This window comes from Octodon degus, unplaced genomic scaffold, assembly GCF_000260255.1.
Source record: "Octodon degus isolate 3935 unplaced genomic scaffold, OctDeg1.0 scaffold00013, whole genome shotgun sequence".
Classification (NCBI taxonomy): domain Eukaryota; kingdom Metazoa; phylum Chordata; class Mammalia; order Rodentia; family Octodontidae; genus Octodon; species Octodon degus.
In genome coordinates, this window is record NW_004524589.1 from 22,190,780 (window position 1) to 22,216,542 (window position 25,763).

General features: G+C 38.8%; 1 protein-coding gene and 1 pseudogene across 17 annotated transcripts in view; both read right to left on the bottom strand.

Annotated features, from left to right (window-relative positions):
• Positions 1 to 25,763, bottom strand: part of Lmo7 (LIM domain 7) — a 147,812-nt gene that overhangs the window by 14,764 nt on the left and 107,285 nt on the right. For 9 of the 17 annotated variants that reach the window (XM_023709612.1, XM_023709610.1, XM_023709609.1 and 6 more), the window contains 12 exons: positions 25,540 to 25,657; positions 23,130 to 23,272; positions 21,432 to 21,867; positions 19,458 to 19,763; positions 7,434 to 7,548; positions 6,173 to 6,334; positions 5,281 to 5,468; positions 4,142 to 4,202; positions 2,346 to 2,402; positions 2,154 to 2,195; positions 448 to 473; positions 68 to 172 (listed from right to left, as the gene is read on the bottom strand). In XM_023709612.1, coding sequence (XP_023565380.1) covers positions 68 to 172; positions 448 to 473; positions 2,154 to 2,195; positions 2,346 to 2,402; positions 4,142 to 4,202; positions 5,281 to 5,468; positions 6,173 to 6,334; positions 7,434 to 7,548; positions 19,458 to 19,763; positions 21,432 to 21,867; positions 23,130 to 23,272; positions 25,540 to 25,657 — 1,759 coding nt within the window. The remainder of the gene's footprint in view (positions 1 to 67; positions 173 to 447; positions 474 to 2,153; positions 2,196 to 2,345; positions 2,403 to 4,141; positions 4,203 to 5,280; positions 5,469 to 6,172; positions 6,335 to 7,433; positions 7,549 to 19,457; positions 19,764 to 21,431; positions 21,868 to 23,129; positions 23,273 to 25,539; positions 25,658 to 25,763) is intronic. The other 8 variants (XM_004626284.2, XM_023709621.1, XM_023709623.1 and 5 more) reach the window with 5 other exon arrangements.
• LOC111815232 lies at positions 11,513 to 11,983 on the bottom strand (annotated as a pseudogene).

Consider the following 25,763-nt stretch of genomic DNA (forward strand, 5'->3'; position numbering starts at 1 on the left):
CCCAGAGAATGGCAGTGAAAGTAACGCCTCAGACCCACGCACTAACAACCAAACCCTCCAGGGCTACCTGCAGCAGGCGGTCCTGCTCCTTCTGCCACCTCTCCTGCCGCCTTCGCTCCTCCTCTTGATCCCATGCCCAGCGACTTGGGGTGCTGACGGTCGGAACTGGAAGCTAACCAGCGTCAGAGAAAAAGTACAAACACAGAATGCAATTTTATTAAATTATCTATGGAACCACTTTCACATATATCAATCATTCATCTTACACAGTACTTAACCCATACCAGAGAAGACCTGGCTTTACATTTCCAAGTAAGTCCTTGGAACATGGAAGAAGTACTACCTAATAAACCCTTACAATGGAAACTGAGCCATATGCATGGAATACTGATTTAGTCCCACCAGGCTCAACCTGTTTATTCCCAACTGCGAACAAATACTACTTACATCAGGAACCACAGAATCAGAGCTTCCTGCACGGCAGCACACAAGCAAGGGAGGGAAGAAAAAGAGAAGGTAAGTCTTCACATTTGTATGCAATAATTCATTTCAGAAAACTGTATCACTTTCTCTATGCCAGTATACTAAGTGACATCAGTTTCTTTAAAAAAAATAAATAACAATCAGTGAGTCCTTTTACCCCTTTAATTGCATTTGTTACTCATCTTCAAAATCTAATATTTTGCATGAGGTGCCCAAGGTACAGTACATCAGAGCTCCAGACACCAGAGTGAGGCAAGGGATATTTCTGAAGAGGTTTCAAGATTCTGCTACTAAACTGGGCCCCACTCATACTTTGGCTTCATAGAGGGAAAAAAAAAAACCTCAACTATTATCTCTACTAAATCCAATTTTTCACTTGCAACTGCAACTATTCAACTACTGCTATAGCTCTAAGTCACATTTTTCAGGTCCTCTTATTAAGGAGCTGTTTTTCACAAATCCTTTGTTGAAACAGACACGTTCGAGAACTGTATTAGTTTCCTCTCCTATTATTTGAAACACATGGATTCGAGCTCGATGTGGATGCGTGTAACCATAATCTTCCTCTAACCCTCAGCTACCTACACAACCTGTGCAGCACGCTCTGCACGTGTGCCTCTGTACACACATGAACACAGTGTAATGACTACAAAAGGTAAAATTTCACAAAATACAAATTTTTCATACAGCATTTTAAAATTTTCCTGAAACTTCAGCTGTCAAATTATTTACTTACACAATGTTTTAAAGAAAATTGCTTTAAGACTTACAAAAATGTTCTTTCCTAAAATAGCTTGTTGATGAAAAACAAAAGAAAATTAGAATAGAGAAAGAAAAGGGATTATCTTATTTTAACCCACTTGAGTTAGGAGTTTTAAATTATATAGTCATAGAAAAATAGGACTATAATAAAATAAATAAAAAACACAAAGGATACTGACACAAATAGTCATGCATAGCTGGTAAGCTATTTCTGCTTATGGTCAAATAGAGGCCTTAATCTACAAAAGAAGACTAGGTGACTAGCACAAAAATATACAAAACCAGTAAGTGTCATGTTACAGTACAATTCTTTAAATGTTTCAATAGCCTTAAAAGTAAGAAACAACATTTTAGACAGCGTGGCACAGTCTCTTCTCATGGCCGCCCTCAAATGCTGGATATTACTTTTAAGTGTTTTATAGCAAAACTGAGTTTGAACTGCATTCATGAGCCAGAGCATTAGACAGGTGTGAAAGGGGACAAAATGCCACATGCAGCACACGGGAGGCAGCCCTGCCCGACTACACCAACACGGAGAAGTACAAGCTGTACCTGTGTTCAGGTGCAACCACAATTAACTTGGGATTCACTTGGAGGTGGACAGAGCAGCCATGTCACCACTCCAAAGCCACCACCTCAACAGCAGCAATAGCTCTGTTCTCTTTAACAGCACTTTCCACAACCCAATGCGAGCCAGTTTTTAATAGTTTGCCAATTACATGTTGGTGTAATCTGATATGATGCAATTTCTAGGAAGCAGTAGGACTTAAGTGACATTCTTCATTTCTAATTGCTACCCAGTGGAAAGATGTGTGTTACGTGTGTTTAACAGCATCTCAGGTTTTTTTACAAAGTTGAATTTAAAAAAACCTTTCGAGCTATGCAAAGGACACACAAAGACCCATTACCACAGAGGTAGACCCATGAACTGTAAAAAAAGCCTGACGACCCTAGGGAAAGAATGGAAACGGGTTACGTTGTTTGGTAATAATGACAGCCACACTGGAGAGGCGAAGTGCCCAGACCCACAGACCACAAGAAGGGTGGAGAGCTGAGGAGGAGTTCATGAATGTGAATGAATTGTTAGTTTGTGGTTTTACCTTGTTCAAAAAATTGTGATCGCCTTTTTAAGTTTTTCAAAGAAATGGATTCAGATGCTAGTTGAAAAATAAAACAAATAATAAATACATGTCATTCATCTTAATTTCTTACCACTGGTAAATCAAAGGATGTGATATCCCTTTCCAATCTGTAGCAATATTTATTTTTAAAATGATACAACTGATAGCTGTAGGAGATATGGATTATTTCAAGCCATATAGACATACATATTTTAGTAGTTTATATTATATTCAAATTAGTAAAAGAATGAATAGTTTTAACAAATTTTAGTAGGTAGCATTATATTGTCACAGCTATGAAAACCATATGATCCATGCTAGGCAAATTTAAATTAACATTTTTGCTCAGGTTAATCAATCATCTCCACCAAAGAGTATTCACAGCATGATGAATAAAAACTAAGAAGTATCATGGACAAGGAGGACAATAACAAATGCTAAGATTAAGATATTTTTAAAACTAAAATAATTTACCTAGTTTCCAAGATTTTGTAGTTACTAACTTAAACAAGATGGAGTTCAGTCATGAAAGAAAAAACATTCTGACTTTTCTCTGCTATCATCTGTCATAAAATGTGAATGCAAGTGTGACTTGACACTGGTGGGTGTTTACTTACATCAACAAAATGTTCAAACGATTGGGTCTGCATATAGTCCCATCGTCACTAAAGAATTAGAGGCCTTACCGGTTGACTCTTCTTGGGCCACTGACAGAATGGTACCCAGAGGCCTTACAGTTATCATCATAAAGAAAAATAGCCAATGCTTGACTAGAAAACTTCTTTGATTAAAAAAAAAAAAAACTTTAAAAGTTGCAATAGTCACTTTTAACCATTGAAAACGAAATACTAAGAAAAATAGTGAGGAAAGCAAAGCTTATAAACTTAGGTTGGCTTTGACAGGACCAAAGCATTGTGAAAGCTCAGCCCTACGCCTGGCAGCCTCATTTGATGGTAAAAGAAGTTTCATCTCCTCCGAGTCCCTCCTTGCCTACGTGGGATCAGACAGAGCCCTCTTGTTCTGTACATCCAAAGAGTAGCACACAGTTTGCAGTAGCTTAATTATTTCTGGATGGGCAGAAAAAGGAATAAAAATGCTAACTCCAGCCCTTCCCTAGACACTTGACTTTTTTTCTCATTACCAATGAGTACAACCACTGAAAAGTGATTTCTCTTGATAAGGTTAGCTACCTTAACAGACATGGTGGTGCACACCTGCAACCCCAGCTTCCTGAGAGGCTGCAGCAGGAAGATCACAAGTCGGAGCCCAGCCTTAGCAACTTCATGACTTAGAAAGACTGTCTCAAAATAAAAAATTTTAAAAGATCTGGGGATATATCTCTGTATGAAGGCCCTGAATTCAAACATTATATCAAGAATAGAACCTACATACTTGCTCCTTTCATAACAATAAAGATAATGGATAGAACAGTCATCATTTTCTATGTAACCGAAATTCCCTCTGCCAGCAGGCTCTTGCCAGAAAGCTGCTGGCCTCGGGGAACCTGCTCTTTTTACTGGGCTTAGGCAAACAGGTTCCCAAAGCTGTAGAATATGGTGCCCAAGTTTTGGTTGCATTTCCTGAACTATTCAGCGCTGGAACTGAACGCCTTTCCACCTGACTGAAATTGGATCTGTGTTCTAACCTTTTAGTTTCAACTTGCAGTGGACCAGTTTTTCTTTCGCTCACAGAGAATAATTTTTACAACAGAAGAACCTGAGAGCTTCAACTTTTCCTATATTATAAATGTTAAGTATTATAATGGTGATAGTTACTTTTCGATTCAAAATTGTTGCTTTCATCATGAATTCCATTGATTTCTTCAGATTCAGTATACTAGAAAGGATAAAAATGCTAATTAATATTCTCTCCAGTTGGACTTTGAGATTAAATAATGCATTTCTCATTAGTGAAAATATCTCTTAACAAGATGCATGTATTGATCTATTCCTTATAGCTTTTTACATGCAGTAGAAACTTGAAACTTTTTTCATTATTTTCTAATATTTGTAGAAGAATTAATGACTAGCTGCAGGCAAGGATGGTCTTCAATTTAGTCAGTCATTAATATTTTAAGAAATACAATGGACAGAAATAGTCATTAGTCCATTTGGTTTACATTTATGAGTAGGCAAAGCAGGCATACAGCACTTGCTAAAACATTTAAACCATTTCTACACAATATATCAAGATCTCCTTCCTAAACAAAAGTTTATTTAGTTAAGTTTAAATTATTAATCTAATTCATATTTTTACTCTAAAATTGTGTTTGAAGCAAAATGAATCTCTTCCGGCATGGCATACAAAAGACACACACCACTGGAAGAGTTCTGCCCCCTGTACAAGCAATATGTTTGAACAACTTAAATTAAAAATAGAAACCACATTTTTTAGAGTCTAAATGAAAATATACTGCTGTGATAAAATATTTCCACATTATAATTTTTGAATTTATTAATGGGACTGATTATGTCTTAATTAGACATACAAGTCTACCTATCAAATTCACCCACACAAAGAACTGAAAATGCTTCATGATATTTACTATATCTAATGGCTGCATTTACTGGTCCCGTAAAGACTAAAGAATGCATAACCATAGTGTATAACTTTACACAATTGTTTTTTCACATTGGCAACGATCTGAAAGATAGTTTAATGATAAAAGATTGGTGAAGAATTACTGGAAAACAATATTATGGGATTTTTTGATTTTACCATTACATAACTCATTACAATGCCCAATCAGAAATAACTGAGGGTTTTCAAAAGTACATTGTACTCTCTTTACTACATGCTATCTTTTTCAATTTTATGTTTTTAAAGTAGTATCACAATAGTTCAAATGAAAGAATTTCCCACATACAATAGTTTCTCTGCTCTATATAACTAGTACTATTTCTCAAATACTTACAGGACTCTGGAGGCTTTCAGAGAAATCAGTTGTTACTGAAAGATTTGAAGACTTGTCTGAATTGTAAATTCCCGAAGTTGTATCAATCCACTTGGTTTCAGGTGAACCTATAATTTTGGTAGCCACACTGGTGAGATTGAGGGTTTTATGCCGTGTAAATGGCAGGAAAGGTTGGTCTTTGCCCCAGTCTGATTGGCACATGAAGATCAAGTAATGAATACACATAAATGATGAAGTAGAAAGAATAAAGTTACTGATTGCACATATACAAAATGCACACATACAAGACAGACAAATCAGGTAAGATGCGAAAGAAATGAAGAGTTTAGGGCTTTTACCAAAAGGCCACCTTTCCAAAACACAAAGGTTAAATCATGTTAGCAGTGAAAAGACTAGCAAATCTGCTGACTCTTTCCATCAAGTAAGAACAGACACTATATTTCGATGCCCTTCATTGCTAGGTCTGGGAACGCTTGCTGCTCTTCCCTATGTGACCTCAGCCATAAGTGAGCAACACAATAATGGACGATGCATATTGAAGGTTATCTAAGAACATGCTGTCTTACACCAGTACAGTTATGGTAGTGCACAGACAGTAAACAGAGTGTAATCCTTAATATTCAACATTATTATAAAACTCAACACTATCATAAATGACTCTCCATGCAGACGCCTCTGCCCACGTACTTGCACTCAACCCGATGAGTGTGTTACTTGTTCATATAATGTCAAATTCAGTAAATTTGCTAGTGGAGAATTCAGACAGACTATTCAAAGAGGTATTAAGCCAACAAAAATATGAAAAGATGAAGTTATTAAAGCAAAATGTTACAACCACTTCCCAAGGACCCATGTCTCCATTTAGAGAGCCAGACAAGGTGGTAAAACTCACCAGACTTTCCATAACGCCTGATATCTAGCACTAGGTTTCCAGTTTCTCGAGCACTAGCCATGGTTTCTTCCCACTCTTTTGTATCCTTATATGAAAACTTAGTGTTGTTAACAGCAATAATTTCATCATCTACCTGTAGCTGAGAAAATTCTGCTGGGCCACCTAAGTAATACAAAATAAATTAAACAATCAAATGAAAAATAACCACATGTTCTACTAGTCAGTCACTGCTTTTAAAAATCAAATGACTTCTTAATCTCATTAATAATTTCTCATGGTGTTCAGAAAAAAAAGTCACTTTTTGGTTATAAATGTGAGTATCCACAACATACAGTGTTTTTTTATTCATAGTATACTCATCATTATTGAGAGAAACATAATCTCAACTATTCAGGAAAATCCATTAACCTCCTAAGGACAAAGAAAATTCTTCATTATTTTTAAGCTGAAAATGTGAAATACAATATATTGTACTTTAACTGAGCAAATCCAATGCACTTTGGCAGGTGGAAGAAGAAAACATAATCTCAGACTATTACCTCTGTAACAAAAATACTACTATCCAATTGAAGTAATCTTGAAATTAAAAAAAGAATAACCTATGTTAACATGCAACTTTCTATATAAAAATAGGAAAATAACAAATTTCTCTTAATTTTAGATTGTTTTAATTTTAGGTCTTCTAGCACTGTGCAGTTTTTGAGCTGGGCTTGGCTCAACCCTTGGCTCTAAACCTTTTACAAAAGTACTATAGCATCCAGAAGACCCCATGAGCAATAGCTACATAGAATGCTCAAAAAACATGTTAGGCTGAAGATTTAGCTCAGTGGCAGAGCATACGTGATGCACTGGGTTCAATCCCCAGTATTCCCCCCAAAATCCCAGAAACCCATCTATATTGGTTTATTATACACCATGTCTTTACGTACCACAAAACACATATGACCATGGAAATTTCATTCTGAATCTCTCATTAAATACTCTTTGTTAGCATTTACGAAACTTCAGCTAAAATTTTGACAAATTCTTATAAAATCACAAAGTTAAATATCATCAAAACTGAAATGAACTAGGGAAGGAACAAGAATATAATTTGCAACCTCTACTAGTAGTCTCAAGGAAGAGGCTGCCTCTCTTCCACTTACTAATGCATTTTTCATACATTTTTCTCTTCCTACACCAAATAGACTAATGCCTGTATTTTTTCTCCTGAAGCGCAGGTAACACACAAGATAGTTCCATGGGGTTAAGTCTGTTTTACCTGCTTCAACTGATGCTACGAAGATCCCGGAATAATCCCATTTTATTGTAAACCCAAAGTCAAGGCTGTTCCCAGGCGTCTGGTTTATGCTGATTCTCATATCACTGAACTGATCCTGAAAACAAAACATGAACCGTCAGTATCGGGTGTCCTGGCACCCACTGGAGGAAAGTCTATCCATGAAAGGTGGGAAGCTGCGTGCAAAGGACGCTTGGCTTGTTCATGATAGACCAGAAGCTGCATTCTTTCTTCCCTGGGTTTGCTAAAACCTGGATCTATGTATGTACATATGCATGTTCACAAGTTTATGTTTCTCTCATAAAGTAAGAGAAATCTATCAACAAATGAGAAAAAATTTTGTCATTAAAATACCAATCTGTTAGCCAATGTTATAAAGCGTAGGCTTCTGTCCACCATATAATCATGTCTAATTTATTTACTTGCTACCTAGGAATGGACTATAGTGAATGAAATCACTTTAAAATGGCAACATATTTTTAAAAGAAAATAAAAACCTACCAGCAACACTGAGTATATTTAACTGAATAACTGCAAGTGGTTTCCATAATCCGCTACCAGCAGTGGCCACTGAAGGCTGGCAGACCCCTGCCTCCGGCCCATCCCTTCGGCATCTCCAACTTGACAATGAGTCTTCACTTATCCAACTGCCACAGGAGGACCCAGTGGTAAAGTCACACTGGCTGCAAATACAGGCTCATAAGCCCTGCGAGCAACCACCCCCCTCACATGACGGAGGGTCCCTGTGAAAACGTGCTGAGCTACAGAACATGACTTGCTGGGACAAAAGGCAGAACACTAGTCCCCCCCACATTAGTATGCTACATGAAAAGATAATCCTTCATCTTCTCAGACTTTCTTAAATTCATTTTCTACACCAAAATTTGTTTTACAAAAAATTATGTTTATGAAAACCACATCATTCAAAATATATGTTGCTTTATTTTAGGAAAGCAACAAACATAGATTTTAACATACTTAACACTCAAAGTGCACTTACCAGACTAGTCTTTTAGTTCTGTGTCTCATAAAGAACTTAGGAGCTACCTATTAAAAAATAATAATAAACTCACCTATAGTCTCATTCAGGAAGCTGAGGCAGGAGGACTGCCCCAAGTATAGGACCAGCCTGAACTATATAGTAAGACCCTGTCTCAAAAGCAAACAAAAAACTTCTCAAAGTTTCTTTACCTTCCAGAGCATGGCCTACCAATTCTTCATTTTCCCTTGGCAGCTAAACTCTAAATGAGGACCAGCTGGGAAAGTCATAAAGCTTTCTGCCCACGTTTTTCCAACCCTAAAACACATTTAAAATGAGTGACATATTCTGAGAAAACTTGGGATAACACATATGAAGTAGGAAAAAGCCAGGGAAGTGCCAAATAAAGCAAGAGGAGCCTGCTGCGGCCCGCGGCAGTGCAGAAGCAGCGCAGTGCCGCTCACTCGCTAGCTGTCCGGCGCACACTCAACGTGCATCTGGTCTGTACAACCCCCAATACGCACTGCTGGGGAACTAAAGGGAGCAAGGCAAGGTCCTCGTTCTCAGGACGTAACTACTGACTCTGCAGTGGTGCTCAAGTGTTTGAAGGCAAGACAGTGATGTAGCCAACAGCATGGAAATCTTTCTGAAAAAAGCCCTTTGTCAAGTGGTAAAACCAAGCACTCCAGAAGTAGTCTGACCATTCACCAATAATCTGCATGGCAGACACAAATCTGAATATAATAGAACTTTACTAAAAATAGAAAAATTACTAGGTAGTTCTACTCCAAAACCAAAACCACTGTATTCTTAAATAAGGGGCGACTCAATGAAAAAAAGTGGTCATCTTCACCACACTTACCAAAAAGAAAAAGCAAAAACCTGACTTAAAGCCAATTAAAGTACAGGATCTATTATTATGTATGGACAGAGAAATAAATGATGGGTTAGATATTCAAAATACTAATTGAGGTTTTTTAGCTTGAAGAATAAAAGACAGTATGGAGTTTTAATAATCTCAAAGAATATAAATATTCTGTGGGAAACAGCAAGCATTATCCTTTTCTACACAATATAAAATAAAGGAGAATGAGTATAGGGAAGAGTCTCATAATTATATTAGATCAAAAGAATTATCTAACAAAAGACTGGTCTTGCCTTCAAAATAGAAAAATCTCTGTTTGAACATGCCAAATAAAAGGACAGATGACCACCTCTCGGCAAGCCTTGAGAGGGAGTCAGCCTCACTGTGGCTATAGCCTGGCAGGCTCTTACACTGGTCCTTGGGAGAGTCTAGGAAAAAGGGGGCCAGGTAGGCAATGACAGGCACATTTCTATCAATAACCAGCTGGCCTAGGTACGGCCTTCTGCCTATGCTTTCAAGGTTTTTCTTTTGTTTAAAAAAAAAAAAAAAAACAATCTGATTCAGACTATCCCCTCCCCCTTACTCAATATATAGGAAAGATTCAAGTGGATGGTTACAGCTTGGGCACCAGTGCCACGGGGCCCACCTGGGTGGCCACCACCCCGGGCATCACTGCGGAACACTGGTGGTCAGAGGATGCCTGGGAGTCCTCAGATCCTGAACTACTCAGTGATGACTGCAGGCAGCACTTCTTCTTCCTTACTTTTCTCTGCAATACAGGGCAAGTGTGCATTCTATAAGAATCGAAGCTCCAAAGAGGGAGATGATTACCTTTCTAACTGGCTAGAACAAGAATTTAAAGTACTGGGGGAACCTAGCTTCTTGATGACTGAGAAATGAACTGTCCAAGTAGTTTCAGTTGTCTATGCCAAGCATGAGAAAATAACAGAGAAAATATCTGTCAGCATCCTGACATTTAAAATAAAAACAACTTCTCTGAAATTAGGCACAATGTGAACAGAAGTACACACTGCAAGCGGATCGCCTCACCAGCTGTCAAACTGATGAAGCAGAAGAATAAGACTAAATTTTTAAAAACAAGCAAAGCTCAGCTAGAGTTCTGACAAAAAGAGTTATTTTCCCTAATTCTGATGAATTGGGATTCTCATGTCACCAGAGATGTGAAATAGTGAGAAACAGGGTCAATTTTATGTACTGACAAGTCAGAAAATATTCTCTTTTTTTAATTTAAGAAGCTTATTGAATAAAGGTAACAATAAAGGTAGAATTGGTTTTATAGAAAGACTTAAAGCTTTTATCAGTAAACACAATTCTTTAAGTTTGTATGTCTGATTTCATTTAACAATGCATTCAGATACAACCATTTTTCTATCAATAACTTGAATTAAACCTTCTTTATGATTGAGTAGTACTCCACTGTGCATAAATACTGTATTTCCTTTATCCGTTCATTTGTTTTATGCACATATAGATGACTTCCAAGATTTAGCTATTATGAGTTGTGCTGTCTAAACATGTCTGCATGTATCACTGTAATATAATGTCTTTAATTTTTCCAGGAAAACTTAAAACGGGAATAGTTGGATCAAAGCACATTTCTATTTTTAGATTTTTGAGAAAGAAAAACAAAGTAGCAAAGCATGATTTCCACAGTAATTGTACTAGTTTTCATTCCTACCAATAACGTAAAAGGGTTCCTTTTGGCCCAGAGCCCTGCCGGAATTTGTTGTCATTAGATTTCCTGATGGATGGTCATTCTTTGTCATGTAAGGTGGAATCTCAGTGTCTTCCTAATTTGCATTTCTGTAACAGCCAGAGTTGTTGAATATTTTTTCTTGTATTTATTGCCCATTTGTAATTCTTTTTTTTGTTTTCCTTTTTTAATTTACACTCCTTAATAACAGTACTATTAAAAAAAAAAAAAAAAAAAAAAACGTTTACACAGTAACTCCAAAACCAGCCACTTAAGAAAATAATAAGCACTGCCAGAGACATAGGTCCTCATAGGTCCTCTCATTCGCTTCTACTGGAAAGCCCAGGTTTATTCTGAACTTCCAGAGAGTGTCTGTATTGAATGGATGATGAAGCATTCAGGTAACAAGGAGTTGTAAGTGTGAATTTCTGGCAGATATTGCCTCAAAGAAGGTCCAGGAGTATCCACTGTCCTCAAGCTTATTCAACATTGAGATGCTCCCGACGTGACCAGCGAGGTTTCCTTTTGAGGAACTTTGGTATTTCATCAGCCTCAGAATTCAGATGCTATAAAATATTCTTCCATATTCAAAAGGGCCTTATGCTGTAGGAATGTTTTTCACCGCTTCTCCAGCTTCTTATACTTGGCTTCCAGTTTTTTTGAATATGCACCCAGCTTGTAGGCCACCTGCTCAAGTGCTGCTACCTGTTCCTCAATTACACATTTATCTGATCCAGGGAAGGCTGTAGTCTAGCATACTTCTGGTTTAAGTCCTTCAAGTTTCTACTAATGTTTATAGCAATATCTTTCATTTCCACATACGTCAAGCTGGTTAACTTATTCATGTTTTCCAGGAGCTTATAGTCTTCACTGGTGGCGGCTGCGTCATCTTCCTCCACGCCGGCAGCAGATTCGGTACCTCTGGCCGGCTCCTCTCGTCGCGTCGCCAGGACGCCCTCAGCCACCGCTGCCATGCCTGGCCCCCGCCCATTTGTAATTCTGAAAAGTATTCATTTCAGTTGCTCATTTCTTAATTAGATATTTACTTTAGGTGACCTAATTTTTATTTCATTTCTTTATATACTCTAGCTATTAGTCCTCTGTCTGAGGAGTAGCAGGAAAACCTTTTTGGCCTTTGTGTCTCTGCACTCCATTGGCCCATTCCTCCCTCAAAGAGGGCTTTTAACTTGATATGATCCCAATTGCAGACCTTGTAATTTCCTATACACAGAGTTCTCTTCAGAGAGTCCTTTGCTATGTGTATTTCTTCCCTATTCCTGCAGACTAAATGTTTTAACATTTAGATCTTTGATTCATTTTTATTTTACTTTAGTATAAAAGTAGGGAGAGATATGGATCTAGATTCAACTTCACATGTAGATAGCCAGTTTTCCCAGCACCACTGGTTAGAAAGCCTGTCTTTCCTCCTGTGTGTTTTGGTCCCTTTGTCAAAGACCAGATGGCTGACAGTGCCTGGGCTGTTTCTACATCCTCTGTTCTGTTCCACTGACCCCTGTGGCTGTTCTTGTGGCAATTCCAAACTGCTTCTATCACTGTAGCTTAGTAATAGAACTTGAAATCCAAGAATATGTTGCCTCTAGCTTTGCTCTTGTCCAGGATTACTTCTGCTGTTCTAGGTCTCTCTTGCTATTGTTGGTTCCATATGAATTTTAGGATAATTTTTCTTAGTATTGTGAGTATCTTGCTGGTATGCTGCTGGTATCTTGATTGGGACACATTAAATCTGTATGCCAGTTTCTGTAGTGTGGTCATTTTGACAGCATTGTTGCTGACCATCCAGGAACACAATATCTTTTTCATTTTCTGATGATCTCTTCAATCTTCTTTTTCAGAGGTCTATAGTCTTCCTCATAAAGGTCTTCCACTTCTTTTGTAAGGTTAACTCCCAAGTATTTAATTTTTGGAAGTTTCTGTGAAGACATTATTGTCCTAATTTCTCAGCGGGTTAAAGGTAGATTTGATTGATAAAGTCAGGAATAACAAAGCAAACAGACCATCTATGAAATGCTATCTACCTGGTTCTTTAGTGTCAGTGTCATGGGATGAGAACACTGCTATAGTTGGCTTTGGAATGTCTGCATGGCCTGGTGCTTTAAAGGACTGGTCACCAGCATCTGGTTCTGAGGAGAGGTGATGCGACCTTTGGTGGGGTAGGGCAGGGAGGAGCTCAGCTGAAAAATGCTAGGTGAGGGGGACTTCCCCTGAAGGAGACATTGAGACCCTGGCCCTCATCTCTGTGTTCTTTGGCTGCCATAGTCTCTGCTCTCCACCATGATGTTCTGCCTCATCACAGGTCCCAATTACAGGGTCAAGCAATCAGGCCCTGAAAACTATGAAACCATGAGCAAAGTAAATCTTTGTTCCCTTTAAGTCACAGACCTCACATATTTGTTATCATGACAGAAGACTAAGGCAAGCTTGAAGTAAGTGCCCCTTAAATCATGGTCCTCAACTAACACTAGAGCTATCTTCTGTCACTCAAGATTCATCTAAATCTTTCCTCTGTTACATTCTTCATTCCAGAGAGGCAGGTGATGTTTCCGCCCTTACCCTTGACAAGACCCTCCCAAGTTCCTCTTCTGCCTACCAAGTCCATCCTTAGTCTTCACCTTACTAGGCACGGCTGACTATGCCCACATTGGGGAGTCAGCTGTCCAAGTCACCTGTTCTCCTGCTTTCTCTTGCCTCCCCCACCTTATTTCTCATGTTAGTTCTCATTTTCATTCATGTGTTCTGCTTCTTTCTCCTTTTGTTCTTCCCCAGTCAGTCTCCAACTGCTTTGACTACATGATTTCTTTAGCAACCACCTTCATGCCCAGGAATTCAATTAATTTGAATTAATTTCCAAAAGTAAATTCATCACCTCCCTCCTCAAACCTGCTTTTCCATCTTATTTTTTACACCTTTGTAAATTGCACCACCACCTGCCCAATTGCCTAAGTTAAAAACCAAATTTTTCCTGAGTGCCTTTCTTTCTTCCTCCACTACTTGCTCTCCAACCTTCACACAATAATTCCCACCCCCGCTTTCCACTACACACATATGCATTTAGTGTTGCTGCATTCACAGTCTATAAATCCATCCTGAGTCATCCCACCTTCGCTCATGTGACCATCTGAGTTCCGACACCATTTCTCCTAATTTCCTACAGTCGCCTCCTAATTTTCGAATTTCTTTTCCCTCTTCTCTCCCTTTTGTACACCCTCTCCACAGCTGCCAAAAATCTAGTTACAAAACATACTAATTACTGTATCACACCCCATTTTAAAATTATTGGTAACACTTAGTACATTTTAAATCTACTTTGTACATGCTAAATTGTACATATCAGAAATAGATTTAGTTCTGGTAACTTTCAATAAATATATACCACATTCTCACAGAATGATTTCAAGAATGGTCTTCATAGACCAAAAGATATTGTAATGCCTACTGGCTCTAAAATTCTAAAAAATACATTAAAGTTAAAATAAATTAACACTTGACATCTTAGCAATACATAAGGCAGTCCTCAAATTTAAATATATCATACTTCCAAAAAAAAAAAAAAAAAACGTTGGGCTGGTGGGCTAGCTCAATGGACTAAGCGCCTATCTAGGAAAGCGCAGGGATTGGGGTTTGATCCCCAGCACCACATGCCTTGCCAGTCGCACCCCTGGGCACACAGAGCTGGCCACCAAGACCGGGCATAGTGGCGCATGCCTATAATCCCAGCACAGAGACAGAGACAGAGACAGACAGAGACAGAGACAGAGACAGAGACAAGAGACAGAGACAGAGACAGAGACAGAGACAGAGACAGAGACAGAGACAGAGACAGACAGAAAGAAAGGAAGAAAGAAAAGAAAGAAAGAAAAGAGTCAAGAGAATTTGTGGCCTAGGCATTTCACCAGCCTGGGGCAAGTCACAAAGCTATCCAATCCCAACTATTTCACAGTACAGGGATAATACCACCCACTTGGTAGGTTACTGAGAGGATTAAATGAAACATTTAAGAGGTGCCAAGGCACATGGCTGTTGTTCAGTAATTATTTTCCTTTTTCCCATGGAAACAACATTAAACATGATTTACATGCTGGTTAAGCAGTTTTCAGATCAACTAAACAGAATACTATTTGACTCTCACATACTTAGCTCCAAAGCCAAGAGGACTCAGTCAGCATTTAGGGGCTTTTTACAGTCCCAGGCGCACTGTGCTAACTGGGAGAGAGACAGGCTTGCTTCCCACCCTATGAAGAGCAGCGTTAGTGAAAGAAACTATCAAGGCGCAAAGGTAGGAGATGGGAGGCTCTGGCTATTTAAAAGTGGCACTCTCAAGCATGGGTCAGGAAACGGACACAGAAGCAGCTTTCTTCCCGCCACATGCACCAATCGTACTTTTGGTTACTGCTTTAAATAGTGTGGGGCAGATGTTCTGGAGGGGGGATTTGTGTGGGATTTGAAAGCAGGGGGCTCTGTACCAGGAAAGAAAATGGAAACCCACAAGCAAGACCAATTTCAGGAAAATCACGAATGCCACATCTGCAGGGCAGCTGAGAGGAGAGCAAGCACTCAGAGCCACACTCCCTCCCCTTCCTTGGGTCACCCCCAGAACTGCCGTGGCAGCCTAGATTGGCAAAGGAAGCAGGGGGTGAAATTCAAAAACCATAAGGAGAGAAGCAAAGAGAAGGGAGAGAAGGGCAACAAAATCCCGGCTCAGCAATGAGCAGGGGAAGGAAGTTCCTGAGGGCAGACTATAAGTGAAGCCATATTAAGTGATTCCCTTCATTATGCTTCTTCTTGTCTATGACACAAACCATCTTATTCCCAGGATGCTGTGAAAGGCTCCTAATTCTGTGCAGCTTCAGACTTCACTTACTTAAAATAATTCTGTGAAGCACTGCAAGGCTTACATTCCTAAAACATATTCTAATCTTGAAATTCCAATACTAAAGAACCAATTAGGACTTCAAATTGCCTCCCAAGTCAAGTTTATACTTCAGCCTCATAATTAAGGCCAGGAGTGCAGTTCTGGCGGACATCAGTTGCCAAGGATATGTAAAGGCTATGGAAGGTACAAAGAGTATCAGTGAAGGGAAACATGGCACTACATGAAACAGGAAAGACTTTAGCAAATGAAACTTTCCAAGGCGTATTGTTTAAGTTCAACTAGTGATGTCATATCTTGATTCATGAAAGAAGTGGCCCTCCTGGGCGCTGAAGGAACCTTAGGACTTCAAATGGCAGCTATGCAAGAAGTACCGTCAAATGAAGGAATAAGAACAAATATACATGATGTGCCCAAGGAAAAAGCCAGCTTGTGTAGCTGAATCACTTCTCTCTCTCTCTCCTGTGACATACCACGGTGTGGGCAATCTTGAGCCAAACTGCCTGAGTTCTAATCCCACCACTGCCACTTGGTGCTCTGCATGCTTGAGCAAGGAACGTGGCCATTCCACACCCAAATGTTCACCTTTGCAAAACAGGAATAACAATGATGGTGCTGACAACACAGGGGTGCTAGGAGGATAAATTCAGATAACTTCCTGAGAAGGCTGGCTGGCAATGGTAGGCACTTCAACACTATTACGGGGTTGTTGCAGGCCAGCCATGAGGCGCATCAGTGCCCTTCCATTGATCACAGGGCGCCACCAGAGCCTCTGGAGCAAAGAAATGACTGGGCCTAACCAGACATCAGGCTACACTAAACAGATGTCAGTCTTGTGTAGCACGTGCAAACATCTGTGACTATTTGCAAAGTGTTCGTCTTGATAGGGAAAGAACCTGAGTTAGAGTAGTGACAGTGGGATGGTAGGAATAACATCGAGACATTCTAGAGGGAAAAAATGCAAGGACATTACCATCAAAAGTACACAACAGTATATGTGCTGCCGAAGCAAGCACAAAAGTACACAACAGTAAAGAGGAGGACATTTTTTTGGGTTTTTTCCCTACTTCAGGCTGCCTTAAGGGCAGGTCTGGTATAGCTTCTGGAGCTGGGAAATAACCAAGGTCCTATGTGCAGGCCAGTCCTACTTACTCAAGTGGTGTTTTAAACAACTGAACTAGCCAGCAAAGCCCCAAAAGTTGAGAAGGACTTTTTTTTTGGGGGGGGGGCTGGCTCAGACTGCCTTAAGGGTGGGTCTGGTAAGACATGAGGAGCTGAGGACAGAACCTAGGTATCCTGCGTCTGACTGCATTTGCATAAGCTTAAACAACTGAGCTAACTGGCAGGCCCCAAATATTTCTTTATTTTTTCTCTTATTTTGTATTTTTTAGGGAAGAGTCTACAGGGTATTCAGAGTCTCACTACTAGATTGGACTCATAGTGATCCACCTGTTTACAGCCTCCCAAGAGCTGGGATTATAGGCGTGCACCACCATGCTCAGTCTCAATCACTGTCTCAGCGCGCTCCAGGGGCAGGGCCAGGATGGCAGGCCCCAGGATCAAACCCCAGTCCATGCACCTGCTTGAAGGCGCTTTAATCAGCTGAGCTATTTGGCCAGCCCCACATGACAGTAAAGAAAAAGACCAGAAAAATACTATGTTAAAAAAAAAAAAAGAAAAAGAAAAATACTATGTTACAAAGCTATCAAGACATCTAAATATTCTACCGTATTTTTGATTCTCCTGTTCTCTGAACACCAAGAGCAGTGATGGCAACTGTTTTAGAGCTTTCAATGATAACAAATAGCCCACTGAATACACATGCCATAGGTTCACCACAGCTGACTTAAAATTTGAAGGAGAGTTTGGCTAAATTGGATAAATGCTACCCAGTGTTCCTTACCTATTGCTCATCTGTTGTTTTATGCATTCATATCCCCAAATCACTCTCTATCACTCTCTCTCTGTCTCTCTCCCCCCCCCCTTCCCCCTGCTTCCTCTTTCTCTCTCATCAGTAAGCTGCACAGGGAATATCCTACTAGCACAGAAACGGACAGTGCAAGCCTCAGAGATAGGTCAGAGATAGGTACACAGTGTTCAAGAATTCCAATAGCTCCAATAGTCAAATGAAGCCTAGTTTTCACTGGGTGCAATACCATTTCAAGTCTGGTCACAAACAGGCAAGAATCCATTCATGATAAAAATATGACAGGATGTTAATTTGGGCTCCTCGGATCTGCAACAGGCTGAGACACACGAGCACTCTGCATGCCTTGTTTTTTCCTTGACCCATGGCTGTAACTGAGAAGCTGCCTCCCCAAGAGTAACCCCATCCCTGGCAAGCAATGCATTTACAGACTGTTTTGTTGAATTTATTATTTGAAATGGTAAAGGTAAGTACAAAAGCCCACAGAATAAGGACACATTGCCTCTGTTTTTACTATTCATCTACTATTAATTTATACTCTGCGGTACAGGCTTTTGTTCTCATCTACTGAACCTTGTAATACTAATTATAACTTTCCAATTCTTTAAAAATGTAACAAAATACCAACCAATGATTTCGGCAAGCTGAAGAAATTGTTTCTACATATATGTTTGTAGATGTGCATAGGACTAACTCAAAAAAATCCAGATGCTAGAAACAACTACCTGTAAGTGGACTCAACAGAGATTGTTACTCATACTTTCCTGCACTCGCCAGTTTCCTCACACACTGGTAGTACCTCACAATCACAGGAAAGTTAAACAAAAAGTTTACTCTAAAATTTTACACTTTTACACAAAATTATTTCATTCAAACAACTGTTCCCAAGTTAAATACAGTACATGACTTTTGCCTTGGAAAACAAACACTCTAAATAAATTCTAGACCAACTCCAAAAGCCACAATCTCTTTCACACAAAAGGGGTTCATACAATTACTGAATTGCTTAATAGAGGTTTTTCTTAAAGAAAAAAAAAGTTTCCAATAAAAAAAAAACTTTCTATATGTTTTACTTACAGGTTAAAAGAATATTTATTACCTAACCATTCTACTAAAAGTCATCTGTTAGGATTCTAAATTAGGACAAATTATGAAAGTCTTGTTCATCATCACATGGTATATTCTTGAGGACTCTAAATGAGAAGGATTCAGAACTGGCATACTGTAATTAAGCCTACATAGTGTCATTAAGGGATAGGGTACACATTAAAAGTCTAATCATTGTAAACTATAAACTAGAATCCAACATCACTGAAGGTTAAGATGATAGAGAATGAAGTGCTGTCCCTAGCGATTAGCACTTATCATGTGCATCAGTGTTTCACTGTGGCTACTTCCCAGGAAGAGACTATGATTACCCACATACTAGATCTGCATTAAAATTTTCCAGTGACTTCTACATCTGAAACTACAGAAATACAATGTTTACCAGACCAGCCCTGAGAAAAGTGGTCCCTCAAGGCTCCATAGAGATTGGAATTATCCAGATCTACACACTCAGAGTTGGAAGACTCCTATTTCCTTCAAGACCTATTAAAAAAACTGCTTAGGTATGTTAACTGCAGTATCTCACCTGGGACTCTGAGGTCTCTCTGTGTGATGAGCGTTTGCCTTCTTCAAATTCAGACATTAAATTTGGCCCGGATGTCAAAGAGAGCGTGTCTTTAGAAGGGGCAGCCAGGTCTTGGGAAAGAGATGAGAGGGTGGATGTAGAAGCGGGCAACCTCACCACACCTTCTCCTGTAACTGCCTCCCTCTCACTGGGCAAGCTTGAACCAAGCTGGCTGGTGTCAGCCTTTAGGGCAGGGAGGCTGACTGAGCTGTTTTCAGCTGTCTTCACACCTTCGCCATCTCCATTATACCTCCAACCAGCATCCATCTAAATAAGAAACATCGTTTTAAATGTGATAGTCTGTTAATTTTGTTTATTAAAATGTACTCATATTTTGTTTATGTACTTGTTTATATTGAAACACCCTCCCCGCAAAAATGTGAAGCTAGGGTGTAATATGGGGCCAGAGGAGGGGTGTTTGAGGATGAAATGATCAAAGTCTGCAATGTCTATGTATGAATCAGCCCAAATCAAATCCATTCATCTGTATAACCAATGAAAAGTAAAAATTAACCTATGCAAATAATATATATCTCCTCGAGTAAAGAAACTGTCGCTAAAAGCTTAGAGTATCCATAAATACACACCAACCTAGTGGGAAGAATAGATGTTCTAACAAAAGTTTTACTAGATTAAAACTTTTGAAACTTGCTTTTCCTGTTTATATCACTCTGGGTGAATCAATAAATAGAATGCTAAATTAGTCGTCTGACTTACTGATTATTCCATAGTGTGCATATCAATACATTATTTAGAATTGTTTAAGTTTTTTGGTCACCTCCAAATATATTACAATAGATTCCAAGTATATCTTTCTAATTGGAACTCTCATTTTTTAGCCCCGTCCCAAAGATTTGCTGGGGGAAAAGTTTAATTTTATATTTTTTTTTTCTTTAAACTCACTGTAGCTCTGCATTCCTAAAGAAACAGACGTGAGCTGCTGCTTCTCTGCATCCTCGCCAGCACTGGACATCTTCAGCATTTTAAATCTTTGTCAATCTGATGGATGAAATCTGTATGCCTCATTCTTGCTCCAAGGAAGCTCAGTATGTCTCTATGTGCTTCACATTATCAGCCATTTACATTCCTTTTCCCTCAAATTGAGCATTCATTTTCTCTATTCATTTTTCTAGTGTCATATTTAGGCATTAGCCCTTTATCTACAATACATTTTGCTAAAACTTGCCTTGAGTCTATCAATTATCATGACTCTAAGTTTAAATTTATGTTGTCAAATGTGCCTGTAATTACCCATACAACAGTCTCAGGGGGCTCCTGGCTTCTTTAGAAAAGAGCCCTCATCTCAAATATTCTAATTTTCAATTCATATTTTTTCCTCTTCTAGATTTTAACAACTATACTTCAGCAGAACTATAGGAATTTGAACATTAATCTTAAAACTATTTTGCTTCTTTTGCATCATTCAGATTAAATTATATGTATGGTATTGCTTCATAATCAGGAAAAATGCTGCAATATTCTACATCCTTAGAAATCCCAATTAAATATATATGTATTTTAATAAGACAGTTTAATAATTATATTCAGACATCAAATTCTGAAGTAGGAATTTAAAGAAGAAATTTACATATAAACCCTTAAATATATTTAGGTTAAGCCATAAGAAACTGCTGTTTTGTAGATCAAAAAGAGCTGACTACTGGCAATTTCATATTATTCAAGCTAATACTCTGCAAAAATTATACTAAAAAATGGTCTGCCTCAGAGCACTTATTCATTCTTTAAAATATATCAGCCCTACCTTCACTGAATTTAATCACTTGTGTATCATTACTATTACTACGCACTACATTCCTATTGGCTCTAAGCTAATGATACACAAGGACTTTGTATCTGTTATACACACTCAAGTACACACCAACTCCCAACCTCTTGCTCTTTGGAACAGGCTATGTGAGTGGGGAGCACTTTTACCGTATAACTTCTGGGGAGTGGTGAGATCCCCCTTGACTGCGTGCCAAAAGGTCTCGGTGTGACCACAGATGTTAACCTGGCTGTATCAGTTTTCTGGTAACTTCTGGGGAGAGAAGCTGAAATTCGAGTCAGCTCCATTTGTGTACTCAGTGAATGCTGAGAAGACAAAGAGGCTGGGTGCTGTTCTTCTGCAAGGCTTTTAGAAGGAAGTTGAATTTCAGCAGTGCCGCCATTGTCCTGTCTTTTTCTAAAAGTTGTCGGCTCTTCCTTAGGAATTTCAGGGGGGTAAGTTGTTTCCTTCTCTCCGGCTCTCTCACTCTGGTAGCTGGCTTCTGACAGAGTCAGGGCAGCAGGTAGCTCTTCATCATGCAATACGTCATCAGAAGAGTACATTCTCCTCCTCCACGTCATGGGAGGCTTCTGATCAAGGGATTCCCTTAGAAGAAAGAAGCACACCATTCCCACAAGTTATGCTTTTGCCACCCAGAGTAGAAAGCAGTAATTAATACTTGAATGTTGAGGAAGAATACCAACTTAACATAATAATAATGACACTAAAAGAATATGACCATATACATTTTCAAGGCCAGAAGGAAGAAAGCTTGTAAAAAACAGATTTTTTGTTTTCATTAAAGACATTATCAAGCATTTTGTTGGATAATTGTTAATTTATAGAAAAATCATACTAATAAAATAAGGAAATTTTAATGAGATTATTTACAAAGATTTTATCCACAAGTTTACAAGTCTTATGAAATAAAAATGCCATCTATAAATGACTAACAACCAGTCTGAATCCTCCGAAGATATGCATTCCTGTGACAGCATTATGAGCTTTTCCCTATATAAAGCTTACAATATACTAGTTCAAATCCATGAGCATAAAAGGCTTAGGCTTTTATGAAGATCCAGACAACATATGGCTTCGTGCAGCTTGACAGAACTCCCTGGACAATTACTACAGATTAAAAACTCACATTTATAGTTATCAAGCTGACAAAATACCCTAATCTAACATTTAATGAGAGTAAGAAGTACTCACTTCTCAGGCTGTGTTGCAGTTAAGTGAATGAAACTCTGTTTATCTTTGGCTCTTCAAATACAAAGGAGCTTTGTTTAATTTTATGTGACAGTACATTTCCTTTTTGACATTGGCCCTAAAGCATATTTACCTTCTCCCTGACCTATAAATAGCCTAAAATTTCACATAGTAACTGCTGTTAAATTGACCTTTATCCTTCTATATTGCAATTCAAAGAATAATCACAGACACTTATGCTTATACAGTATGGGCTTCCTTTAAAAGACAATTTGTGTTCCACAACTAACTTATTTTTACAAATTGCTATATTTCACACTAGTTAAAAGTGAGAGCTGTCTATTCCCTTATTCCATTCCTAAGTTCACTTTAAAAAGAGAAAAAGTAGTATCTTTTCTATACCAAATCCAGCCAAACCTTCCACTTTCATGTATAAATGTGCAGGGGAAACAAAGACATACTTCTTATTTGTGCTAAACACTCATTGATCCAAATCACTATTTCAACACTACTTTTTTTTTCATGCAGAGCAAAATTCTGAATGTCTCTGCATATCTGATTAAAGTTTCAACTTGGGGATTCCACATCATGCCACACTAACACCAAACCTCCATTTCTGCCTCAGCTCCCCACCCATGAGATGCACTCAGCCTCATTACCTGTCCTGCAGCATTTCCTTAAACGTCTTGGAGCTTCTCTCAGACTTCTCGAGTGCCTGCTTTTCAATTTCTTCCCTCTCTTCTTTCTTCTTCTGCAGGTCTGAAGTGTAACTTCTCCGACGATCTTTCCATTTTGCAAGGTCCTGAGAGAAAATCACATCAGGGCGCCATACCTGAATTCCTACACACCCTTTCTGCAGCAAGAGTGTACTGGAGTATCCTGTTACATCACTGAAACCATTCGCTCCCACTTTGTGCCAGGCTGCCCTAATTTTGCTTTTTATAGCCAGCATTTCTGTACCAAGCCTTTATCTCATGTGTCTGTCTCAAAACCCTGACCTAATAAGATAGATACCAGTTTTGTTTTCTCAGAAAGTGTTGCCTTGTTGCCTGTTTCACAAAGAATTAAATGCTTGTAATTAGGCACCAGGTTAGACTGATTGGGAATTGTTTCAATTTCAGTTTCATCTCTCTCCAAAAATCTGGCTGTTACATGCAAGAACATGCTTACTAGTAAGAAGAAAACAGAGATGTTAGAACAACAGTCAGATGCATATTCGGTGGCATTCAACAAGCTGAAGCTCAATCACTATAAACGCACAGATGAGTAAGATTAAGACAGGGTTCCCTCAAGGAACTCTTCGTTTGCAAGGGAGAGACAGACATGTGACTAAAATTCAGTAATGAACAAGACAGGCTTACTTGGGATAGCAAGCGTCCTCAAGAGAAACAAACTCCCACTGAAGAGCTAAGACTTGAATATGTGATATCAAAGAAGGAAAACTAGGCTTAAGCTACAGCAATATGGAAAATCATGCAGAACAAGCCAGTGCCAGTTTCCCATAACCCCTGAAGCTTTAAATGTGACTTGGCCAGGTAACCCCAGACTATCAGCCTGTTTCAGACATTCAATGAGACACAGCAATCTTGGTGCATTCTGACACCCAAGGGGTTAAGACATTTCGAAAAGTACACTTTTCTATGTTTCCAAAACAGAAGCGCTATGCTAAGAAGACCAAGAGGCATTTCAGTCCAAAGAGGAGTACATCTGAGGTCTCCGACTAAAGGGAGCCTCACCTTCACAGCGTGCAAAGCAAGTTTGGGAGCAGACAGGGCCACCGCTGCTTTCAAACAGCCTGAAATCAATATGAACTATTTCCAGAAAGAACAAAAGCGGTGTGAGATTTAGTTCTTGAAGATGTGTGGTGTGAATTTTCACCTAACTTAACCTAATAGATTAACCTCGTCAATATTTGTATTATTTTCATACCCAAAAAATTGCAATGAATTTTGACAAAGTGACACTGAATTACTTACTGATTCTTGACAATTAAATTGAGTTCCCATAAATTACTTATGTCAAAAAAATAAATAAATAAATAAATAAATAAAAATAAAATAAATAAATAAATTGAGTTTCCAATGAAAGGAGCATCAAAATTCAGAAATATATCCAACCCAGAGGTTTCAACTTTACTGCATATAGACTTAACTTCTTGGAAAATTAAGATTTACTGTCTATGGACCTTTTATTCATGCTGTAACTCAACTCTCTTACCACAAAGCTGTACTCAAATTCTGGAGGGTTGCTATGTCCTGTTTATGACAATTCTTTAGAGTATTACAAGTTTATAACTATTATGTTTAAAAGGTTAAGTTTTCTTCCTTAGGATCAAAACTAATGATGAGGGGCCGGGGACATGGCTCAGCAGAATAAGCACTTCCCTGGCAAGTGCAAGGGCCTGAGTTCAATCCCAGGTTCCACCCAAAAAAGGGGGAAAAAAGGGGGGGGGACTAACGATGAGGTCTATACCCATAGAAGTATCTGAATGTGTGTGAGCTCTGTAGAAACATCTAATTTCAACTCATTCAATAATACTTCATGGGCCCAGGAGATGATAGCTCAGGGGCATAAGTGCCTGCCTCTCAAGCACAAGGTCCTGAGTTCGATCCCCAGTACAATGATAATAATAATAATACAAAATACTCTGGATTTTATTTCTTCACAATCTCCTCAGTTAACTAAGAACCCTTTTCATCTCAACCTGCTAATGTCAAGTTCGACACTAGACCTCCACTCATCTACAGTCCTACATTTAAACAAGGACTTTTCCTATCAAAAGCATAATTAATGGTAATACCCCAACTCAACCACCAAAGCAAGTAAGCAATGAAGAACTACTATTCTGCAATGAAGCTCACATTTCTCTGAAAGCTCAGCGAATATTAGAAGATAAACTTTCATTCAGATTTTTCACAACAGTATTTAAAAAGTGCACTCGTACTAGCCCAAAGAGTTAAAACTGATCGCACTTTCTACAGAACTATCTCTGGAGTATGGAGACCTGAAAAGAAACAAGGAAAAATCTGACTAATACACTTTCTCCTCATACAATTGGAAAATACTCACATCTTGCCATTTCTGATCTTGTTCTTTTAATTCACTTTTTATTTTCTGCATCTCCTCATAACGCAGCTGACGCAAGTGCCGAACATCCTCTGGGCTGACATCACTCATGGACTTGCTCCTAGGGCAAGAAAACCATGGTCACCAGGGTTCGCATGACCAGCTAAAGAGTGAAAGGAAGGCTGGGCTTATATTTGGAAATTCCACCTAAATTTCTGATGTGCTGC